The sequence below is a fragment of the Myotis brandtii genome, unplaced genomic scaffold (genome assembly GCF_000412655.1).
Source record: "Myotis brandtii unplaced genomic scaffold, ASM41265v1 scaffold9, whole genome shotgun sequence".
Classification (NCBI taxonomy): domain Eukaryota; kingdom Metazoa; phylum Chordata; class Mammalia; order Chiroptera; family Vespertilionidae; genus Myotis; species Myotis brandtii.
Genome location: NW_005371693.1, coordinates 169,194 through 193,366, shown reverse-complemented (window position 1 = coordinate 193,366; position 24,173 = coordinate 169,194). Strand labels below are relative to the sequence as shown.

Below are 24,173 nucleotides of genomic sequence, written 5' to 3'. Positions count from 1 at the left end.
TTCACCAATATCCAGAGCCCAGGGTGAACTGAAGAAATATGAATGTGATGATTTGATGTGGATGACTAGGTTACATCCAGGACTACCTAGACATTACAAAAAACATCTACAGTTATCCACTAATTCCCAGCCCTTTCTACATTGACCAATGTAGTCTCTAGCTGGTCTGTCTTATGACTATAAATATCAGGAACCCAACATAAATAACTCCCCAAGGTTTTTTTGCCCTCACACACAAGACTGGCCAGCTCTCTCCTGTTTACTGTACTCTATAACCAGATGTAAAGCATCTTTAATAAGAATGCCATTTCCAAGTTGTTATCAGTAACCACATTATTCTCTAGAATTACAGGCAAAAAAGTACCACTTCCTGTCTTTCTGGCTGACTCATCATTGACAGTGAATAGGAAAGGTTGTTAAATACCTTGAAAGTTCTGACCTCTGGTTTTAAAAATTGAAATAGGATAACTCAGCACACTCAAAGGATAGTGAAGGATTGAGCCAATAATCCAACCTCGCAGTTTCAAATCCTATAATAATATACCCTATGATAAATCTGTATTAAAGAATTTTTTTAAAAGGCTTAGTACTGCACCAATCTTAATAAGTACTGGGGATTTTACTGGTCTCAACATTTGTCTAATTCCTTGTCCATCTCTGTCCCTTCCCCATCTCCCCACCCTCCCCATCCAGCTATGACAGCCATATCACAGAACTTCACTTTGTCCCCTATCCTCTTCTGCAGACACAAAGGACATGAGTGAATTTGAGACTGAAGGCTTCTTTGCTTTGCATCACCGTCGAGGAGCCATCAAACAGGCCAAAGTCCATCATGTCAAGTGCCATGAGTTCACCGCCACCTTTTTCCCACAACCCACGTTTTGCTCCGTCTGCCATGAGTTTGTCTGGTATGGTGGCTTGACCTTTCACTCTTAGCTTTAGGTTATGCATTTTGTCTCATCCTCCAGGCCCAACATGCCTCTCCTTAGGGGAGTGTGACAGAATAAATGCTACATGAGAGTTCTCAGTGGCCGCACCTGGATTGAGAAGGCTTAAAGGGTGTGATTCTAGAAAAGATTTCATAACCTGGCTCCTGTAGAGCAAGGAAGCCAGCTCCCTCAGGAAAAGGTTCCAAGGACTTTAGTTCCTGATTAAATGGGAGGCTGCTAGGGTAAGAAGGGAGGGACAGAGGGGGTAGATACCCTCCTTGTAAGCACAGTTTCACAGCTGAAACTCCCAATAACCTGGCTCCTGTAGAGCAAGGAAGCCAGCTCCCTCGGGAAAAGGGTCCAAGGACTTAGTTCCTGATTAAATGGGAGGCTGCTGGGGTAAGAAGGGAGGGACAGAGGGCGTAGATACCCTCATTGTAAGCACAGTTTCACAGCTGAAACTCCCACCACCTTACACCACCTTGATAGCCCAACTGTGCTGGCACTAATATCTACAACAGGCAACAACTTTCCCATTGGAGCTAATGTGTTTAGATGTTTATAGTGCCCTTGGGTGTTTTAACAGCCCTCGAACAGAGATCGGCTCAAGCCTCCCACATAGCAAAGGCTATGATAGAGTAGAGATTTAAAATGACTCCTATCTCTGGGCTCAGGCTGCTTGCTTCCTAATGGGGTGTTCTTCCCTTTGGACAACTGCAGAATCCTTTAATGCACAACCCCAGCTTAACCAGAGTATCCAAGGTCAAATAGACTTCTGGTGGATTTCCATCAACCTGTTTCCAGCTAATGACCTGAACCTCCTTCCTTTCCCTAGTGAACGATACTCAGGAATGATATCCAGAAAGAGGAAATGAAATTTTCAGATGTCTTTGCTGATCTATATTGAGCTTAGTGAGACATGGAAATTTGCTACTAGGAGCCTGTGGTGCATTTTCAGTCAGGCATTTTAACCTCTACATGTTTGCTTGGAAAATACACAAATGAGAGGGCAATCAATAGCTCTTCATTTATTTTATCATCAGACTTTTAGCAAAGCAATTTAAAATAAAATTAAAAAAACACATGTTAATACTCTTAGAAAATGATAGACCAGGGCTGCTGATGAGAAAATGCTCTGTGATCATAGGAAGAAATGAGATCTCATCACCTTTCAGATGTTTGAGGTGCTGCTGTTGGTTTGAACACCCATATAAATTATACCTGTGCTTTATTACAGGGGTCTGAACAAACAGGGCTACCAGTGTCGACGTAAGTAAGAAGGATTTCTGTTACATTACCATCATTCTTTTGTAGTTGCTCCTTAACTTCTGAAAATGTTAAGCTGCAATCATTTCTTTTCAGAATGTAATGCAGCAATTCACAAGAAGTGTATTGATAAAGTTATAGCCAAGTGCACAGGATCAGCTGTCAATAGCCGAGAAACCATGGTATGTAGTTAGATTCTGCTCTTTGTCTGGAATATGATGACTTTACCCTAACATTAAACTTTACAGCCCACTAATTCTTTTTAATAATGCCTGAACTTGAATCCTTAAGGTTATTGGTGATCTCCTTAAAACCCTTTCCTCTTCAATAATTGTTACTGAGATCCAAAACTAGGGTATAAATTTTAAAAAACACAATAGGAATTTTAGTGGCTCTTCCTTTTCCAGAAAAACATAATAGAAAGTGGCCAGAAAGCATAGTTTTGATCAATTATGATATATGAAAACATATATCATATGTAGATACCATATCCTGTGGTATCTACAGCTAGAAGTGTCAGTTAAAGAACAGAGGCAAATGACAATATGTACAGATATGAGCATTTACAAGAGGTTGAAAGCATAGTTTTGATCAATTATGATATATGAAAACAACTCCTGTGGTATCTACAGCTAGAAGTGACAGTTAAAGAGCAGAGGCAAATGACAATATATACAGATATGAGCATTTACAAGAGGTGATAATAGATGTATAATTCTTATATTAAGAGGCAAATATTTCTTTCTGAATGAACTTTGAGGTATGTAGTTTGAGGACAAGTTAGATTTTACTCCATAGGGAAGGGAAGCTGAGCTAGAAAGTCAAGCAGCCTTCCTTCTCCCACCCTTTCCTTCTTTATTTGACAAATATTTATTGGGTGTCTAACACATGGAATGTACTCTGCTATGTACAGTGTACAGCAGAGCACAAAACAGATGTGGTCCTGCCTTTTTGGACTTTACCATAAACCTGGAGAAAGAGATCATTAACAAATGACTATGTGTAGTTTCCATTTATATTAGGTATTATGAAAATAGCCAACAAGGTGCGATGATGGAGAATAACCAAGTGGCCCACTTAGACTGAAGGCCAGGGACTCTCCTAAGGGAGGGGACGCTTAAGCTGAGAGCTGAAGGGTGAAAGGAGGCAGCTGTGTGAACAGTGGGATGAAGGAGCCCCCAGACAGACTGAAGGGCCCCATGAGCAGAAAGAATCAGCATGTTTTAGAAACTGAAATGAAACCATGTGACTAGAACAAGGGCAAAAATCGAATATGAAGTTGGACAACCTGGCAGGACCTTGATCAGGCAGGGATCTTTAGATCCTGGAAAAGAGGTTGGATTTTTTAAAAATATATTTCTATTGATTTCAGAGAGGAAGGGAAGGGGAGAGAAAGAGTTAGAAACATCAATGGTGAGAGAGAATCATTGATCAGTTGCTTCCTGCACATCCCACACTGGGGATCAAGCTCACAACCCAGCATGTGCCCTGACCGCGGATCAAACCATGACCTCCTGGTTCATAGGTCGATGCTCAACCACTGAGCGATGCCAGCCGGACGGTTGGGTGTTTTGTTTTGTTTGTTTGTTTTTTGTTTTGTGGGTTTATTTTTTGTTTGTTTTGTCTTTTGATTTTTTTTAATGGAAAGTCCATTGCAATGACTGCTGTAGGGGGAAACAGTGGATTGAGATGTGAGAAAGAGTTAGAAACATCAATGGTGAGAGAGAATCAGTGATTATTTGCCTCCTGCACATCCCACAGTGAGGATCAAGCTCGCAACCCGGCATGTGCCCTGACCATGAATCAGACCATGACCTCCTGGTTCATAGGTCGATGCTCAACCACTGAGCAATGCCAGCCGAACGGTTGGGTGTTTTGTTTTGTTTGTTTGCTTTTTGTTTTGTGGGTTTATTTTTTTGTTTGTTTTGTTTTTTTATTTTTTTTTTAATGGAAAGCCCATTGCAATGATTGCGGTAGGGGGAAACAGTGGATTGAGATGGGAAAGTAAAAACCTGGGAAGATGGAGTACCACCAGGGCAGAAATATGGTAACAGTAGAAATGGAGCAAAATAAGCAGATTTTTTTAGGTGATTTCAATATTCCAAATGACTCTAATGCTAATGGGCAAGATGTGGAGAATGAAAGAGATGGATGATAGCTGAGTTTCTGTCTTGAGCAGTGGGGTAGATAGCAGAATCATGACAATGTCAGTAAGACTGGAAGTAGAGATCTACAGGGGAAAATTAATATTTCCATTTTAGACATCAGTCTGAGATGCCTAAGGACACCCAAGTGAAGTTATCAAATAGACAATTTTATGAGCTTAGAGTAACAGTAGAAATGGAGCAAAATAAGCAGATTTTTTTTAGGTGATTTCAATATTCCAATGACTCTAATGCTAATGGACAAGATGTGGAGAATGAAAGAGATGGATGATAGCTGAATTTCTGTCTTGAGCAGTGGGGTAGATATCAGAATCATGAGAATGTCAGTAAGACTGGAAGTAGAGATCTACAGGGGAAAATTAATATTTCCATTTTAGACAACGTCAGTCTGAGATGCCTAAGGACACCCAAGTGAGGTTATCAAATAGACAATTTTATGAGCTTAGAATTCATATGAACCAATGGAATAAATCTATAAATGTAGGAGAGACTATCATTGGGGTAGAATTTGAAGCTGCCAAAGAGATGACCTAGTGAGGGAGGATAGGAAGAAGGGAGTATAGACTCCATACTGACCCCAAAGGAATCTAAAATTAGATGTAGGTAGGAAGAAGGAGCTTGGGATAGAGATGAGAACAAAGGTTCAGAGAGGGCTGGCTCTTCATATATTAAGAGTGTATGAAAGGGTTGGTTGTGTTCAGTGCAGTTGAGATGTTGAGAAAATCGAGGGCCACATGGAGATCTTTTGAGCCCTTGATCAGAGAAATTCAGAGGATTTATAGAGGCAGTCCCCTCATTGGCCAGCACTGGAAGATGATAGATAACATGGAAACAACCTATGCATTAATATTTTCATGAAAATTAACTGTAAAAGAGATAATTGAAGTAGAACAGTAGCTGGAAGGAGGTGAGATACAAGAGGTAGAAATAGTCCCATAGCTAGGGGGTGATGACACATGGATGAAGTTGGAGAGAGGGATGACCAAAGCAGTCAGTCTTGGCAAGAGGGGAAGAGGTCCAAAGCACATGTGGAGACGGGTCTCTGGTGGACAAATGATCATTTCATCAATTGTAGGAAAGGAGAAGTTGGTTGCAGATACAGTTAGGTTTGCAGATTTGAGGGCAAGCAGTTCTGTTAGACAACTTATATCCTCAAAGAAGTCTGAGGGTTGAGAGAAGGAAGGCAATGACTGGCTTTAGAGATGGAAAAGCAATGGATTAGAGAAAAGCAGTAGGATTGCCAAGCATAGTTGAAAGTCCCTTTGAATTTGAGAGTGTCAACCTGCCCAGGTATGTGATTTTCTCCAGCAAAGGGGCAGGTACAGAGAAGGCAAATTGATTTAGTTTTTCCAGAGTAGAATTACTTTTAAAATTTAGAGGGGGGATAATCTCATATTAAAGTGACTCTGCTAAGGCTCAAAAAGATTAAAGTAGTTTGTCTATAGTCAACCACATTTAAGGGGCAAAGCTGGACTAAAATTCAGATCTCAGTCTCCCCGAACAATGTTTTTGTTTGCTTAAATCAAATTGCCACCTCCCAACACACCCTCCTGCTCCCGTTACTTGATACCTCAGTTTTCCTGGAAAATCTCAGATTGTAAGCATAGCTGTTCACCTCAAAGGCTAATGTCCAATAGAAATAGAATGAGAGCTACAGTACAATTTTAATAAATTTTCAAGTAGCCACATTAAATAAAGTAAAAGGCAACAGGTGAGATTACTCTTAACATTATATTTTTATTTAACCCAACCAGCCCAAATATTATCATTTTAATGTATAATTAGTATAAAAATTAATAAGATATTTTACATTTTTTCATACAAAGTCTTCAAAATCCAGTGTGTATTTTACTCTTACAGCACATCTTTTCACCACCTTGCAAATATTCACTTGGCCCTTGTGGCTAAGTGACTATCATATTGCAAAATATAAATCTACAGTCTTTCCCAGATGAGCCTTGAGCCATTTGGGCGGCTCATGAATTAAAGTGGAAGCCTTCTAGCCTGGACCTTGACATTAATTGTTCATATTTACCTGGAAATGCAAAGTCAGTTATACAAAGTCAGTTTTGAAAGTTGTTTTTTCTTGATTGAAAATGACTAGAGTAAGTGCTGGGGAACCTTTAAGCAATTCTGAACAGCCATTATAAAGACCCAGTGCTGACCAGTAGCCAAAACAGGAACATTAGCTACATCACTTTAATAAATAAGGTTTCGTTGCTGTACGCACTTCCAAACAAATTGTTCAATTAAAAACTGAGGCAGAGATTATAAGTCTTAAGTACATAAAACTTTTCATACTGTACAGGAATATTGGTATTCTTGCCAGAATTCAAACTGCCTGATTTTTTGTGGTTGTTGTTCATGGATGTTTGATTAAAGGAGAGGATTGAAACTCTGGAAAACTGAAAAAAAAAATCTGCAATATCTTTACCACCAGCATCCCTTTCTCATCTCCCCTCTCCCCATTCCCTAAATCATGTTTGTTTTGAGAGAGAAGAGTAAAAGTGAAAGAGGACAGGCTCTCGATCTGATGGCCAGGCTATAGCTATCCCAGCTCACTTGGCTGTGTGACCTAGACAAGTGTCTTGCTCTCTCTGTGCTTCATCGCCTCATCTGTCAAATGAGAATACTAATAGAGGCTACTTCAAATGGGATATTTTGAGGATGACATGAGATATCACATGTAAAAGATAATACACATGCCATATGTGTCCACAGCACTTAGCAGAACCATCAGCTACCTCTGGCCTCCTCTGTTTATGTATAATAGGTGTGAAGTGCTTCACACTTCAGGCCCTCATACTAATAAGCCGATGGCAATGCTGCCGCTAGAGGGGTCATTATATAACATCTTCCAAAGGTGAAAGCACTGGTCCTGAGTTGAAAGAGAAAAGGAAATATTTATATTAAAATAGGAAGGGAAGTGCAAGGTTTACTTAGCTCCTATCTAAATAAATAACCTTAGTCCCCACTTCCTGAAATGTTAGCCTGACTGTGGAATGTCTCAGACTGCAGCTGTCTGCGGGTTACTTGATATGTGTATATCGCGTGCTTGCCCCTCACCCTGAAAGAGCTAATGGCTGGCTGAGTTCTTTGAACGTGACTATAAAACTTGACAAGTAAAAATTGTGGTTTAAGATATACATCGTTCCAATGTTTTTATTATTCTGCTAGTTATGCTAAAGTATCTGCTAAGACATGTAAAGCTGGGAACCCAGGGACACCTACTGCCATGTGGTCTCCTCTTCTTTCAGTTCCACAAGGAGAGGTTCAAAATTGACATGCCACATAGATTTAAAGTCTACAATTACAAAAGCCCGACGTTCTGTGAGCACTGCGGGACCCTGCTGTGGGGCCTGGCCAGGCAAGGGCTGAAGTGTGACGGTGAGTCTTGTGGGAAATGCGTGTGGGCCCAGACAGAACACCTCCAGGAGGTGGATTCGCAGCTTCAATGAAGAATGAGAGGGAGGGAGGGAGGAGGGATGGAGCCGCTGACCTCTCCAAACAGCCTGGAGGAGCCTGTGATCGTGAATAAGAAAGGCCTGAAACTATAAGCCACTGCTGATCTTTCTCTCATACCTCCCCCCACACATTCAAATGCTTGAACCCAGATAAGTACAGAATCGCTCAGGTTAAATGTCAAGGCTCCTGGCCCATTGCCTTCTGTTATGCCTCGACCTGGGGAGAAATGAAGAAGACAGCATTTCTCCTCTGACCGCTTCCCTCTTCTGCCCCGCTGCCTCTCTGGGCCTGGCCCCTGACTCTGGCAGCTTCTGCGGTGCCCCTGCCGCCCTCCTTTGTATCAGCCAGTGAGATTCTTCCTGTGGCCCCATCAAGGAGCAAGCCCGGCGCGTCTGCTTGGGGGATGGAAGGTCCTGCACAGAAGAATTCCCTGACTTACGCTGGATGGAGAATCTATCACTCAAAATGCCCAGAGAGAGGCCAAGCGCAGCTCTGACTCCGGCCTTTCCCCACGGGTCACCAGTACAGCAGAGCCAGAGCCTGCAGCCTCCCTGGTCAAGTTATTCAGACCGATCCTGAGAAAAAGCCAGCAGGGCTTTCCTGCTCTGCAACTCCAAGTTGCCAAGGCAATAACCTTTAGAAGCTGAGATGCTGTTGCACCAAGATCAGGGGGTAGAGAGGAAAACATTCCACCAGAGGATGACAAAACACTTCTGCCTTTTGAATGGGGGTGAGAGTGGGGATGGGGCCCAGATATTCAAAAAGGAGGGCTCGGCTGCAGCAGGGACCTTTCTGTTCTGAATTATTAAATACAGAAGTCACTGTTCTTGGCAGCCCAACTTTATGTCACTAACTAATGCGTGTCTTATCTTTTAAGCGACAGAGGTGCTGACTTAAAGTGAAAGATCACCTTCAGCAGCGTCCCCCTTCCTCATCACAATTGCGTTCACGTGTCTGGGGAGCCTGGAGTGACATCTTAAGGGAGGCAGGAGGGCCTAGGTTTTAAATCATTACCGAAGGCAAGACCAGCATGTAGTCAAAATCCACCTGAACAGTCCCTCTGTAGCCCGCAAGTGCTGCGACACACTTTCTTCTCCGCGCCTGTTCAAGAGGCATGGGAGGGCCTGGCACTGCGCAGAATACCTTTACAAGTTCAGAGGCAAGAAGTCATTGGATATCCTAATGGTACACACAACACATGAATAATCAAAGCCCCTCCGCAGTCTTCCTGTTCTCATGAGGGTCTCACCGTTGACATTTCCTTTCCCTGGAACCCGGCACCCCCCACCCCCACCCAGGCCAGGCAGTGTGATTATGCTCTGAGCTTAGAACTCCCACGAGGATTCTTGGCATTATTTCATGGCTCACGTGCCCGCTTTGTTCTGTCCTTTTCTAACGTTCTTTCTCTTCCATTCCATTCTCTTCCCCACTCTCCCATCTCCTGCACTTCAGCCCCCTCCCTCTTTTCTCTCCTCTTCCATATCCTCCCTTCCCTCTCCCCCCCATATGTGTCCTCTGTTCCTGCTACCAACACCCCAAAGTCCCTGCTGCCTCACCTCCTCATGTCCTCATCTTTGTCACCTCCCACTCTCTCCCTACATCCCTTTTCCCTGGTCTTTTGCTGCACACTGTCTTTATCTCGCTCTCTCATAAGCCACCTTCCTAAGTAGGGCCTCCCTTCATCCTGCCCTGTCTGCTTTCTCGCTCCACTACACTTCCCATGAAAATAGCCATCAGAAGGAACTATTTGCACACAAAGAGATCGACTCCTCACCTGCTAGGTTAGTAACAAAGACTTATGGCATTGTCATGGTGGGAACAAGGCCTTTCTTTACAAACTGCACATCAGAGACAACCTTAGATCTGGTACAATTTTAAGGAGCAAAGTAAAACTCCCCAACCCCTTGTGCTAAATTCGTGTTGCCTGCCTCCCTGTCCTAAGGAAGCAGAATTCAGAAGGGCATCAAGCCTTTGCAAACAGCATCTTTATTAAACATCGCATTTTAAATGGATTTTATGACTAGATCTACCCACTTATACTGGGCAGCTTTATACTTACATAGTAAATGCTGCTTTATTGTGTTTTGTTATTGAACTATCTGAAGAAGAGTGGGCTAGTTAAAACTAAAGATGAAGGTGGCTAACATTTCACCTAAATATTTCAATATATATTTCATTGTAATATACAATGAAGATGAAAGAAAAGTTGTGTCTAATGAGTGCCTATTTGATGCCAATCACTGTGCCATTTGTGATGGAGTTTTTATTTTTTATTTTTATTTTTTTTGCACACAAATGGGCTAACAATAAGATAAGATTGAAACTACACGATTTTTTTTAGCTCCTCCTGCGGAATTCCATTTTAACAATCCTGATTGATATACTTTTATAAAATTGAGTTGGACTTGAGATCAAAGTATTTTTAGCTGGGATTTGGAAACCTTTGTGAACTTTTTTTTCATTGTAACAGTGATGTTTTGCAAGCATAATTTTAATTTTCTAAAACTAACAACAGGATATAATAGTTGTCTTCACACAGGCACACAGGCATGCACAACCCCCAAACCAAGGAGGCTCACATGGCCACAAAAAGTGGAGTCAGACCTTTATCATGCTGTTTTCAGGACTATTAATCGGAAAACTCCTGCAGAATCGTGGCTGTAAGAGCTAGAAGCCTATGTAGACTGTTTAGCTCACCTGGCCCAGCTCTCCTATATGCTGGGCATGTGGTCTCAGCCACTTTCCCTCCTCCCACCCCCAGTCCTAAGCCCACACACAGACCACCCGCCACCATCTCCATTTCAGTTCTGCAGGCTGAGGCTGAACCCTCGTGCACAGAGAATCTCTTTGCAGCCTGTGTGGGAAAGGGAGGACTTGGGCTGTGGTCTAGGAAGAGGGTCTAGGGTTGGCATGAACAAACTTCAACTCCAGCATTGCACATTTCCACCAGTGAGAGCCAGCGTCAGTCTTTTTCTCTCAGGAATGGCACAGTCTAAATGCATACTGACAGCAGACCTCTGCCCCTATCAACACAGCTCTAGTCCCATCTTTAGTGGGGCTCACTTCCCAGAATCACACAGGAGCATCTGTGCATTTCAGGAAGGGGAGCCCGATGGCATCATAAAAGCACTGTCCAAATTTATTAGTATTCAGTGTCTCCTGCTGCAAAGATGGCATGGGGGTTGCCAATTGTTCCTTCGCCACAGGTGTACTTAAAGAAGGTCATGTGCAAAGGCCATGGCAGTTGGTTCTGTTGCTCTGGCTCATGGTATCACTGTTCCCCTTTAGCATGTGGCATGAACGTGCATCACCGATGCCAGACAAAGGTGGCCAACCTATGTGGCATAAACCAGAAGCTGATGGCCGAAGCACTGGCAATGATTGAGAGCACCCAACAGGTATGTGACAAGTTCCTGCAGTTTCAACTCTTTAGCAACTGTGTGGGACAACATGGAGTCTATTTCTGAGCACTTGCTTCTCCCCTTTCATCTTCATGCCCATATCCTGCCTTTGTGATATTTATTTAATGCATTTGTATTGTATGGCTCTTTGTAAGATCTTAAATTTGTAGAATGAGCAGGGACAGAAACAAATAAATTCATTAAAATTATTGAAGACTCATTGCCAGCTTTATACTCATACTAGAGGCCTGCTGCACCAAATTTGTGCACTGGTAGGGTCCCTAGGCCTGGCCAGCAATCAGGGCCAAACTGTGGGGTGACCGGCGTGGCTATGGGGGAACCCCGCTGGCACCCACCTTGGCCAGACCTTTGTGATATTTATTTAATGCATTTGTATTGTATGGATCTTTGTAAGATCTTAAATTTGTGGAATGAGCAGGGACAGAAACAAATAAATTCATTAAAATTATTGAGGATTCATTGCCAGCTTTATACTTATATACTAGAGATGATTAATAGCCTGAGGGAAACTCGATTTGCATATTAGGCTTTTATTATATAGGATACTAGGGTTGATTAATAGCCTGAGGGAAAACAGATATGCTAGAATCATCCCTAAAATGCCCTCAGAACTCCTAGTCCGGGGCAATTTTTGCCTTCCATATACTAGTATGCTTAACTTGCATATCCAAGAACAACACCTCCTTAGGACTTGGCAATGCTGTTTTTCTACCCATTGCCCTTCTATTGGATAGCATGGGAGAAACAATTAATTAGGTCCAGAAAAGTATGAAGGAAGTGAATGTGCTCTGCTGCTGCATAAAATCCAATAGACTCTCACATGATATGGAATCCAAAAAAGAGTGCTTAGGGAAAGAGCTTTGACTACCTTATGCATTTAGGAATCTCAAATGGCTTTTGTCCCCAAGGATAGGCTGAGCTGTCCATCAGTGGTGAGTGGTCTGACTCTTTGTTTGTAATCTAGGCTCGCTGCTTAAGAGATACTGAACACATCTACAGAGAAGGTCCAGTTGAAATTGGTCCCCCATGCTCCATAAAAGGTGAAGCAAGGCTGCCCTATGTACTGGCATCAGGGAAACGAGGTAGCTATCTTGATCCCCATAGAATCCATATCAGGAATTTATCTCGATTAACCTTAACCTGATTCCTCTGTATATAAATTCTCCATGTACCTGGTCTGATAGATGATTCTTTTCTATCTAAATATTACAGACATAGCCACCAACTAAGATGCTCCTACTTCTTAGAAGTGAAACTAAAACATGCCCCATTAGGAAACCTTTTTAAAATAGTGGGAGGTTTGGGGAGGCGGGGGAGAAAATGGAATAAGTCTGGAGAAAACAACTGTTCATTTTTCCTTAGAATTTTAGAATGTTAGTTACTTCCTATCACTGTTAAATGTTTTTATAGAAATAAATCCACCATAAAGCTCAGTGGTGGGGATACCACAGAAGACCATCTTATTCTGCACCTTCACAGACTATTCTGTGACGTTTAAGAGTAAAAAGAGGAAGAATAGCAGTGCCCAAAGTCCTTAACATTTATGACATGATGGAAGTGTATCCAGCCTTCTGTTTGAAGGTCAATCATGCGAGCATATGACCACCTGACTCTGAACCTAAACAGTTTCAACATACATTACAAAATACTTATTTTTCTTGGAGTTAGGGAGAATATGAAAGATAAACCTATAGATTAAAAAATAAATGTCATTATTTCAATCACAAGCAAAGAAATGATAATCATGTGATGTGATAGTGGTACTATCACTACAATGGCAATCGTATCACAATACGCAAATGTATCAAATCAACATATTGTACATCTTAACACAATGTGAGATATCAAATATTTTCAATAAAAAAATAAAAGAAAAATTATATTCGGGAGAGGAGGAAAGGTTCCAAAAATGTTTTTCTACACATCCTCTGGCATGGGGTGAGGAATAAATCGACTTAAAATTTTTTAAAGAAAGGTTTGGATTAGAGGGGGAAAAGTGTCCAGGCAAAGAAGTAGACCAGGTCTTAGAGATGATCAAAGTAGGTGGCACATTGACTTGAAGACTGTGACAAACGATGCAATTCAGATCTCTAACAGTCTGCTATCCATTTTCTCTTCCCTCCCCTGGTAAGTCATAGAAATTGATGCCACTCTTCTTGTGAGCCACAAAGCAATTGAGAATCATCTTTCCTTAAGTTTGGTGAAGATCTCTATTTGTCCATGATTTGACATTTACTTAAAGTGCTCATTTGGGTTGCATAAATGGCCTTTTGCTGATTGGAATGTTTCTCAACTTGAAAATGTCCCCAATCTATTGGATTAAGAGACGCAGTTCATGCCCCAGTGTCAGGCTCACAAGCAGGAGGTGCCACCAGTCACAGCAGGAACCCCTTTCTGCGTTATTGCAGATGCATCCTAGAATGGGAAACTGGAAAGAATGTGTGTTCTCCAAGTAGCTAGAATAACCCTCCATTGTTCTTTGTTTCCTTTTAACCACTGGTTGCCATTCTCAGAGCCTCAGGGAATCTCCTGGGAGTCTCCCTTGGATGAGATGGAGAAAATATGCCATCATCCAGAACCTGAGCCAAACGTAGAAAGACCATCTCTACATATGAAGTTAAAAATCGAGGATTTTATCTTGCACAAAATGTTGGGGAAAGGAAGTTTTGGCAAGGTATGGTATACCACAGAATCCCACAGACCAACGTCCAAAAACTGAAGAGCAAAGCTCCTGGTTAAGAGAACTAAGCTCTTGGGGTCAGAACTGGGAGTGGGTATGCAGAGAGTGCATTCCTGAGCATTTTGTGACAGATAGAGATGTTGGAACAAATAGGGGCCTACGGGCTCCAAGGAAATCAGCCTTTGCCTCCTTGGGTGTATCCAGGCCATTTTGCTTTGCAGGTGTACATCTCCAGCTTATGAGTTTGGTATCTCTGGACACCTCAGAAATAAGAAGGTGCCTCAGCCAGTTTCTTTTTCACACTGGGTTTTCGTTTGTTTGTTTGTTGTTATTTATTGCTATTTGCTCAAGTGTGGGGTTACTTCTTATGTAGTTCATTTTCTCTATCAGATGTGCTCAGCCTTACATTAGTTGGCTAGGGCTACTGTAACAAAATGTCACAGACTGGCCACTTCAACAATTCTCACAGTGCTGGAGGCTGGCAGTCCCAGATCAAGGTGTCGGCAAGGTTGTTTCTCCTAAGGCTTCTCTCCTTGGCTTGTAGATGCCTCTTCTCCCTGTGTCCTGCCATGGTTGTTTCTCTGCGCATGGCTGTGTCCTAATCCCTCTTGTTATAAGGACAGCAGTAATTTTGGAACATGGCCCACCTCAATGACCTTCTTTTAACTTCATCACCTCTGTAATGACCTCCACAGTGACACTCTGAGGTCATGGGGGTTAGGATTCAACATATTGATTTTTGGAAGGGACACAATCACAATTTAGCCCATAATACGGCTGTAGCTTGAGAGTCCTGGGGAAAGCTTCATGGAGAAAATGCCTCCTCTAAACTCCTCCTGCCACACACTGGAGTTATGGGCTGTCTCTGCCAGTGGCAGGGGACAATGAGAGGAAGAAGACATAATTTAAGAAATTACAATTCATTATCAGTGATGGTAGAATATTTACAAACCAGTGATTGTAAAGAGGGATGACATGGAATATAAAATTTGGGGTTCTTTACAGTATTAAGGATACCTAATGTATTAGTTGTTTTATAGTCTTAGATTCGGCACCCATGAACATTTTAGCCACAGACTACTGTTCCATAAATGTATACACCCAAACCCAGCATTATGCTCAGCACCTGCTCACCAGACTTTGGCTGGAAAACTTACCCAGTTTATTTAATAATAAACAAACTAAAATGCAACTGATTTATTGTCCCAGCTGAATGATGATGTGCTGGGATTGGGGTTTGGATTTAAACAGCAGTGCTTCACTTTTGGCAAAATCTACTCTGCCCTGAAATCTGTAGCTGATATTCATTAATTCTTTTAGTTCATTTCCACAATCATATGAACCACAGCAGGCCCATTTGATGTTAATCTGAGTGTAATAGGCAATTTTACAGTCAGTCCTCACTATAATTTAGCATCAATTAATGTGTAATCATAACCTGTTACCAAAAACTGAAAGCACATTATAGAGACAGAAATTACCTTTCCAGCTTCTTGCTTTATGGCTGGTTTTGGACTGTTTTATTGAAAGAAGCAATTACTAAGAAGGTAATTTTAATTGTTAATGAAATGTTTATCTTTCCTTATTCCTGTGTGAATTGCTTCACTTGAACATGGTTAATAAAAAGACATTAAGTTGAACCTGCAAGTCTTAGGTAATATCCCAAGGGGCAGGTGAGAGCTTCAGGTATTGTCTGCTCTGTGCCCTGCCCAGCAGCACCAGGGGTCCCTACATCTGTGAGGACTGCACTGTGGGGCCCGTGGAGAGGAGGACGAAGCACCAGAGCAACACTGGGAGTACTCCCAAACTCGTTCTTCTTCCTTTGTGCTCTCTATTGGAAGTATGCTTCCTCACCAAAATGGTAGCCTCTATATTCTTGTTCTGTATCTACTTTTAGGCCCAGGAGAACAAACTGCATGTTTTCTAGGGTTTTGCACATTACTCATTTGCCTGACTTGTCATCTAAGCTCTTTCTCCTCTATCAAGCCAGCTACCCCAGAGTTAGGTGTCCGCACTATATCATTTTAAATGTAGACACAATGCATTTTCACTACTGGTTTAGCATCATTGACTTCAGCACTCCCTAAAAGTCATTATATGAAACAAATGACAAGTATTCTTAGTATCTGCCATTTAGAGAGGATTTTATAGTTTACAGATCACTTTCCCAGGTGGTGTCTCATTTGATTTTCACAGTGGTCCTAAAGTTAGAGAATATGGTGTCAGTTCTCTTTTTTACACATTAGGAAACTAAAGCCCAGAGAGGTTAACTGGTTTGCCCACATTCCCACAGCTAGTAAATGTCTGTGAAATTAGACCCTCGCTGGAGTTTTCTGTCTCCAAATGCCATGTCCTCGCAACTGCTAGTTGCCTGTTGCTGCATCATTTGCAAAGGCGAGAGCTGTGGAAACTCTCCATTAGGTGCCATCTGGTGTCCTTTCATGTGCGATTCATGAAATCAAGTGGAAAAAGTAAACTCTGGAGTTACATTTTCCACTGAGTGGCTCCATGAATTTGAGAAACTTAAGTTACTTTTTGAACCCAGTTTTTTTATTATTATTATTCTTATCTGTCTTGCAGAGTGTTCTCAGCTAAGAATTAAAAGATTATAAAATGAGAGAGCACATGAAAACTACAAAGCAGAATGCCTGACACATAGTAGGTCCTGAAAATGGGTTTGGTATCTGTGCCATCAGATAAGATGGTGTGCCTTCTCTGAGCACGCAAGGAGAGCTCTACTCCTCATGGATTCTCTTTTGCCTTGAAAAACTGGGTAAAACTTGGACAAGGTTTTATGCACATTTGCAGTAATGTTTCTAGTACAATCAGGTCTGCCTCTCCACTACTTACAGCTGCTTCCATCAATACACATTTGTCTCTGTGGTTTTTAATTATAAACTTACTCAGGTCCCTGGGCAGACAGGGCATACTTTTTTAAATAGAATTTTTCAGGGACTGAGAATAACACATCCAATTGCATAGTAGTTTTTTTGAAAGCCTTTGAAAGGTACAAAGAGAGTATGAAATGGTTAGGTGATACCCAAAACCGGTGAAGTGCTCTATTGTGTCTGCATAAAGGTGACAAAGGGGTTGGAGAAGGAAGCCTCCTTTCTCACCCAGCACACATCTCTCAGTCTTGTTCCTTAATGAGTGTTACTCCAACTTCTAAAATAAAGTTACCTCTTCCTTCTAGGTCTTTCTAGCAGAGTTCAAGAACACCAATCAATTTTTTGCAGTCAAAGCCCTAAAGAAAGACGTGGTTTTGATGGACGACGATGTTGAGTGTACAATGGTAGAGAAGAGAGTTCTCTCCTTGGCCTGGGAGCATCCATTCCTAACGCACATGTTCTGTACATTCCAGACCAAGGTATGGTTTCTGTGCAGACAACCCTTTGTCCACTTGTCCCTAGTAAATCTGCCTGTGCCCACACGGTGCCCTGGTGGCACCCTCATTGTGAGATGTGGTACATCTCCATCCTTTTCTTTTTTACCTATCAGTCCACCTTCCATCCATCTAAACAAATTTCGTTCCCTCTAAATGTTACTTAGATTTTTGTTGTTGTTGTTGATTCTCACCTGAGGATATGTTTTCCATTGATTTTTAGAGGGGTGAGGGAGAGAGAGAGACATTGATTGGTTGCCAGGGCCAGCAATGAAACCTGCAACCCAAGTACCTTCCCTTGACCAAGAATCAAACCCATGACCCTTTGGTGCAAGGGCTGGCTGACACTCTATCCACTGAGCAATACCAACCAGGTCTAGATTTTTTAAAATATTTTTATTGATTTTTAGAGAGGGAGGAAGGGAGAGGGATAGAGAGATAGAAACATCAATGATGAGAGAGGAACATCATTGATTGGCTGCCTCCTGCACACACCCCTACTGGGGATTGAGCCCACAACCCGGGCATGTGCCCTGACTGGGAACCGAACTGGCGACCTGTTGGTTCCTGGGTGGCTGGGCCAGAATTTTTTTTAAACGTAGTCGGTTGGGAAAGGGCTTTTCTTCTGAATATGTTTATCTGTTTGCTTGTTTTTTAGAATTGGTTTAACTTACATAACAACTAGAATTTGTAGCAGTTTGTGACTTGACAAAGCAATGCTTTGCGGGGGGGGGGGCGTGGAATGTGACACCTATTTGCTCATCTAGATGTTCATCTACATGTATCTATTTGAAGAGACAAACGGGTCAGAATGCATGTGCACTGCTGTCTTCCTTTATGAGGCCAGCGGGCGAGCGGCCTGTACAGTGGGCTTCATCAACCAGTGAAGACCTGAGCACTGAGGGCGAGGGAGAATTTTGTCAGAAGCCTCTCCTGTTCTGGGAGGATTCTCGTCCTGGTCTCCTTTTCCCTTAGAAAATTTAATTGCTTTTTTTTCTTGACTCAAAAGTTATCCAGTATCATTTTTAGAGAAATTGGAAAATGCTTATATACTCAGAGAAGAAAATGGTTTATAATCCCACCCCTTGGGTATACTCACCATTTATACTTCGAAGTTTATCCTTCTAGATGTCCTCCGCAGTGGATTTTTAAAAGTAAAAATAGCAACCTATTGTAAATATCAACTATTCTGTAACCCATCATTTTAACACATTTCCTCACATCTGTGGATATTCGTCTACAGCATGAGTTACCTAACTAGGACATTTCTAACTTTTTGTTCTGATGTTAATAATACCCAAATGAACATCCTTGTAGATCAATCTTCATGCACAAGCACCATGATTTTCTCTTTTCATTTTTCTATTTTCTTTCACCCTGCCCCCATACACAGCCTAGAATAATGAGCAGATTCATGTGGGACCATGTGGTTAAGGTCCAAAGAATATGAAGAGTTTTCTCTCTATTTCAAGCCTTGATGATAATGTACTACCTTACTGTAACTATGCGTGCAGAGGGCCTCTAAGCTGCCTCCAGCCACAGAAAGTAATGGCTGGGAAACTGGGACTTGATCAAAAAATGTGGACGGCAACTTCCCCAGCTCCCAGTGGGTACTCAACAGATGTTTAATGAAGGACTAAATGAATAAATACACTTAGCTAAAGGAAAGAGAAACCAGACCATGAAAGAGAACTTAATAAACATACTGTGCTCAAAGCACTGTGGAGGATATAGAACTATATAATACAGTTCCTGACCTTGAGAAATTAGAGAATTTTACTCTAATAAAAGAGGCAAGAGTGTGACTAATGCTACTTTGCAGAAGGCAGACTCTAAGCACCAGAGCTGGAAACCTAGACACTGGGAATTTGAATAGGCAGGCAAGGTTGGGGGCAGCAGACACGTGGGGCTACAGGTAGAGGAAGCATGAAGGAATGACGGGGCAATGAGAGGCTGTTTAAGAGAAAGCAGGCTTATTTTCTGCAATGGGAAGGAGTTTGACATGTTGATACTGAGTGAGAGAGATTTTCCACTAGAAATTTCCTCCTGGAGTTCATAAATATCCGTTGGTCTGGGATGGTGTGGATATGTCTCTGAAAGTGAGGAACTTTGCCGCACTCTCCAGCGTGCGTTCTGGATTTGCTGGGCGCCCTGGCACTGTTTACAATCTCACTTTTCTCTTGAAACATTGTGAGGCTTGTATAAATGCTAATTTCACTTCAGACCAGGCTTCCAGGGCATTATGTAATGAAGTGGAGCATGGCGCCTTTTCCCCGCTGGTTTTTGTTCTGTTTTTGATATTCGTATGCATGGTTTTGTCTTTGTATCTTATGGGGAAGGCTGTTAGGAATCCACTTGGTAGAACACATGTATATTCCCTCCCCTGCTTATCTCTCAGGTCTCTGGGCAGTGCTCCCTTCTTTCCCTGCCAGGGACATGCCGCAGGTTCCATGCCGCCATAGTGCTTTGCTAGGCAGAGGAAATCAGTGCATGAGAAAAAGTGGCAGAGAATGTGCACAAATGTCAAACATGACTGGCTCACTGCTTAGATTTCAAGGCATTGAGTCTTTTTAGAAATAAGAATTCGGGTGGAGGGGGCTTACATTACACTTTCTGAAGGGCTCTGAGTTGCTTTTAAGATGTCCTGATTTATTATTCAGATCTTGCATGTCAAACAGAATAACCAATTAAGTATCATAGACAAGTGTATAAAGCAATAGTTGATATGAATGATGAATTGCTCTGGGGACATTTTGAAAACGGCCTTTTTGAAGGGACAGTCACCTTTGCATACTAGTGAAGAGATTAGATAAGATAAATGACTATTCACTTTTCCAGGGAATTGTTATTATTTGGAAAAACTTTCTCATGTGCATGCAAAGAGCCCTCCTATGGGTTGCCAGATGATTCAGGAGATTCTGGGGGCAAGATTCCCTTGTGATCTGTCTGGGTATGTGGGTTAATCATTAAAAACTTTTAAAGTTTATATCAGAGGGGCATATGACCTGTCAAAGTGTGAAAATACAGTCAAGTCATTTAAGAAGCTATGGAGAGTGAAAATACCTGTGGACTGGGCTTCTGAGGAACTTGAGTCCCAGTTCAACCATCACTCAGCAAGGCTGAGGGCTCCTCCTCCCCAGCACTGGGTAGGGTGTAGGAGTCACCATGCAGAGGGGCTGTGGGTGGGAGCCAGGTAGTGTGTGGAAGCACAGTGCTAGGACATAGGTGTGTGAGACAGCATCAGTTGGATCTGAACCTGAATCTGAATGAGGTTCAAAAGGAAAGAATCTTTTAAATTAATTTTCTCGGTGCCAGATCAAGATAACTGTACTTCCTTTAGGCTGTGACATAAATCGCTGGCATCAGAGTCTAGTACAAATCACCATGATGAGAGGTTGTCATCTTAGCAGGAGGAGGAAATGACATTTTATTCTTTTCTTTATTTTGTACTAGCTTTTGTTATTTTTTAGTATTTTATTTTCTGTGTCTCACATGAACACCCAAATGTCTTGAATTGTGTGGTCCCTCTTAGTATCAGATTCAACACATATGCCAGCTACCTTTCACATACACACTGCATTGTAAACCCATATGTTCAGTACCTATTTTCCATTATTTACATTTTTTAAAAGTGGAAATAGGGAAAGTCTACAGTAAAATTTTTCTGTAAAAATAATTGTCATAAATATTTTAACTGTACTAACAAGTAAAGTAAAAACTATTAGAAACAAATTGATTAATCATAAAACCTTGAAAATATATTTCACAAATTAGAAGGTCACTGTTAGGTTAATTCAACAAACTTTTCTTGGGGACCTACTGTTTATACATTCTTGATGTTTCCTCAAAAGAGGCAAGACTCTAACACTGCATGGGAATTACATTACAAAGCTATGTCCTTTTCCTAACTAATTCTAATTAGTAAATAATTTTTTTAAAATCCTACCTAACTTTGAAAAATAATATTCTGCTATATTGAATTTTAAGATACCATTAATAATTAGATGTATTATTGCTTTTCTTGATAAAATCATTTTTAAAACTGTATTAGAAGCTATCTCCCAATTTCAGAATTGTCTAAATGTGATATAACGTGTGTCAATTAGAAAGTGCATTGGCTGCTAGTAATGAGGATGGAAAATAACAATGACCTAAATGAGTCTTCATATAAAAGGAGTGAGACATGTGTGGTTCAGAGCAGGTATGACAGTTCCATGGTATCATTCATCAGAGATCCAGGCACCATTTGGTCCCTGCTCCATCATCCACAGCACTGAGCTTCCGTCCTCAAGGGTACTCCTCAGCCCAATAAGGCAGCTGGAGCCCAGCCCTCAAAACCAGGTTCCAGTCAGGAAGCAGGGGAACAGGGAGAGGATAAAACAAGCCCATGCCATGTTTCTTTCCTTTATTGAATCACTTTTCCATAAGGCCCACAAGAACTTCTGCTCACATATCTCTGACTCTTCTACAGCTACAGGGAAAGCCGAAAAACTTTAGCTTTCAGCTGTGCACTTTGCCATCCAGAATAAATATTTCTATTAAGAAAGAAAGGTAGGGAACCAGCCATCTTACTCCAACATATGTTTTAAAATACAGAAAAAATATGATTGAAAAAGCCTACCTTTATTGAGAACCTATTTTGTGCCAGATAGTTTCCTAGGAACTTTAAATATGTTGTCTCATTTATTTCCATTAACCCCAATGAAGCCGATATTATTATTCCTATTTTACCCATGAGAAAACTGAGGCTCAGAATAATGAACTTTGCCTAAGACCATTCACCTGGTCACTGGGAACAGTATTCAATTTAACCATGTGTCTCTGTGTCCAGATATTGGCCTCCTGTATGTTCAGACCATGTAAGTACCTTAGTGACATGTCATCTATGTAGTAACTCAATGTTGACCTACAGGGAAGACAAAACACTCTCTTTTTAATTATGCTAGATTAAAAGAAAGATCAAAAATTCAAGTATCCAAAGTTTCTCTGATTTATCTCTGATAACCCTGTGGAAAAATAAGAGGATTTCGTTCCAAAATTAGTCTGGAAAGGAAAGATGCCTCAGGCACTGTGAGAACACTTGTTTTGTGTTGTGTTGTTTTGATTTGAACTAATTTTCCTTAAAAATTAAAAGGGAACTACAGCCTACCTTTGTGCCTCCTTTAAATTCTGAAAGCTCTTGTACTCCAGTATGCCCTCAAGTAATCTAAGCAGCGTTACAGTTCCACACCTAACAGAAGTTTCAGAGGGCGTGCGAGCACCCCGGGTCCCTCCTCAGGTTGCCTGGAAGGCGCCGTGGCTTTGCAGAACTCCGTGAGCAGATTCCCGGCACCGTGTCAGGAGCCAGGATGCTGGTGTCGATTCCCATGCCCAGCACTGCCCTGGACTTCCACCCCGCCTGTGTGAACCGGTCCAAGCTTCTTAGTGTTACTTTGAAATGTCTCTACCATGAACAAGAAAACTGACTTTCATTTTCCATTTATAGAACACACAAAGCTTGACTTTGGGCCAACCTCACCAGGGTTATCCCTCTGCTGAAGGTTTCAGATTATGAATCTATGCCTGACACTTTGTATGACTTTCAACAAGTCACCTAACATTTCTTTGCAACCTTGTCCTCTTTTGGCCTCCAAAAGGGTGTTTCCAAAAAATAGCACTTGCAGAGGACTTTGAATCCTTCATGGAGAAAGGGCCACACTAACTGCAAGATTTTATGATTTGAAATAAAATCAAATAAAAACTTCTCAACATAGCAGTCTTTTAAGAAGTATTGCCATTCTGATATTTCCACGGTTTGAAAGCAAAAGAAAAGCCATCAAAGATGGCCAGAAGGCTTTTACTTTCAAACATTTTATTCAGAAACGGCCTCATCTGAAGCTCTCAGCAACACTTTTTCATCCATAAACCCTCCAGTTGAGTTGGGAGTGCTGGCCATTATCACAATTTTAGCAAGAAAAAGGAAAACCACATGAACCACATCCTCCAAAATGTATATCCATGAACTCACACACGAATTAACTTTTTGTGTCATCCCCGTTTGTAGTGACTGCTCAGTCTCTTTCCCTTAAAGTGCTCTGGCCGTTTCCTGATGCTGAGATGCTGGGAAATGGTTATTTCAGAAATTGCACATCACTCCCATGCGCCTCCAATGCCCTTTCTGTGCAATTAAGCTGTGATTCGGCAGATATTATATTTACAGTAAATTCACAAAAATTAGTAAATTTTACAGATTATGGTAAACTCATGTTGCATGCCCCCTGCCAAGATATTGGAGATAATCAGCAATTAATGAGCAAATATTCAGGTGTCCTTTTACTATAAGCACTGCCTGGGAGTCTGAAATGTCACGTCCTTTCTGCACACATGCTTGGAAAGCTCACAGATATTTTCTCACATTTATGTGACTTTTATAATGTTTCTTCAGGGCGCATGAGGCCATACTGTCAGTCCATTTCTCTATCAGCTTTTCTCTCAAAGCCCCAAAAGTTCTGTCACCGGCTTCCCTCAAGATATGAGCGTCTTGCCTCTGCTTCGAAAGTATGATTAGAGGGAAGGCCTGCTCTCATCTGTGAATCTGCTCCTTTGAAAGCTGGCTCAGAGATCCCTCCTCCACAACAGCTTTCAGATTCACTAAAGCGACTTAATGACCATTATCTTCCTGCCCCTCGGGCTTCTCCGCTTACAAGACCCAGAAAGGTGATTTGTTCCTGCGCGGCTTGGCCTTTTCCATCCTGCTTTCAGGGGCACTTACTTGGTTTCTCCATGTAAATGATACTTTCCCTGATACCAAGAAGCGTGTTTTGTTCTTGTCCTTTTTTTCATTTCCCCACAGAGTGCTAGATAATGTTCAGGGCGGGCGGAAAT

The 24,173-nt window shown here is 41.7% G+C and overlaps 1 protein-coding gene across 3 annotated transcripts in view; it reads left to right on the top strand.

Moving 5' to 3' along the window:
* PRKCQ (protein kinase C, theta) overlaps positions 1 to 24,173 on the top strand; it is an 82,997-nt gene that overhangs the window by 21,399 nt on the left and 37,425 nt on the right. For 2 of the 3 annotated variants that reach the window (XM_005885297.2, XM_014532601.1), the window contains 8 exons: positions 746 to 908; positions 2,167 to 2,198; positions 2,292 to 2,377; positions 7,618 to 7,747; positions 11,114 to 11,223; positions 12,212 to 12,329; positions 13,761 to 13,921; positions 17,121 to 17,294. In XM_005885297.2, the coding sequence (XP_005885359.1) occupies positions 746 to 908; positions 2,167 to 2,198; positions 2,292 to 2,377; positions 7,618 to 7,747; positions 11,114 to 11,223; positions 12,212 to 12,329; positions 13,761 to 13,921; positions 17,121 to 17,294 (974 nt within the window). The remainder of the gene's footprint in view (positions 1 to 745; positions 909 to 2,166; positions 2,199 to 2,291; positions 2,378 to 7,617; positions 7,748 to 11,113; positions 11,224 to 12,211; positions 12,330 to 13,760; positions 13,922 to 17,120; positions 17,295 to 24,173) is intronic. The other variant, XM_005885299.2, reaches the window with a different exon arrangement.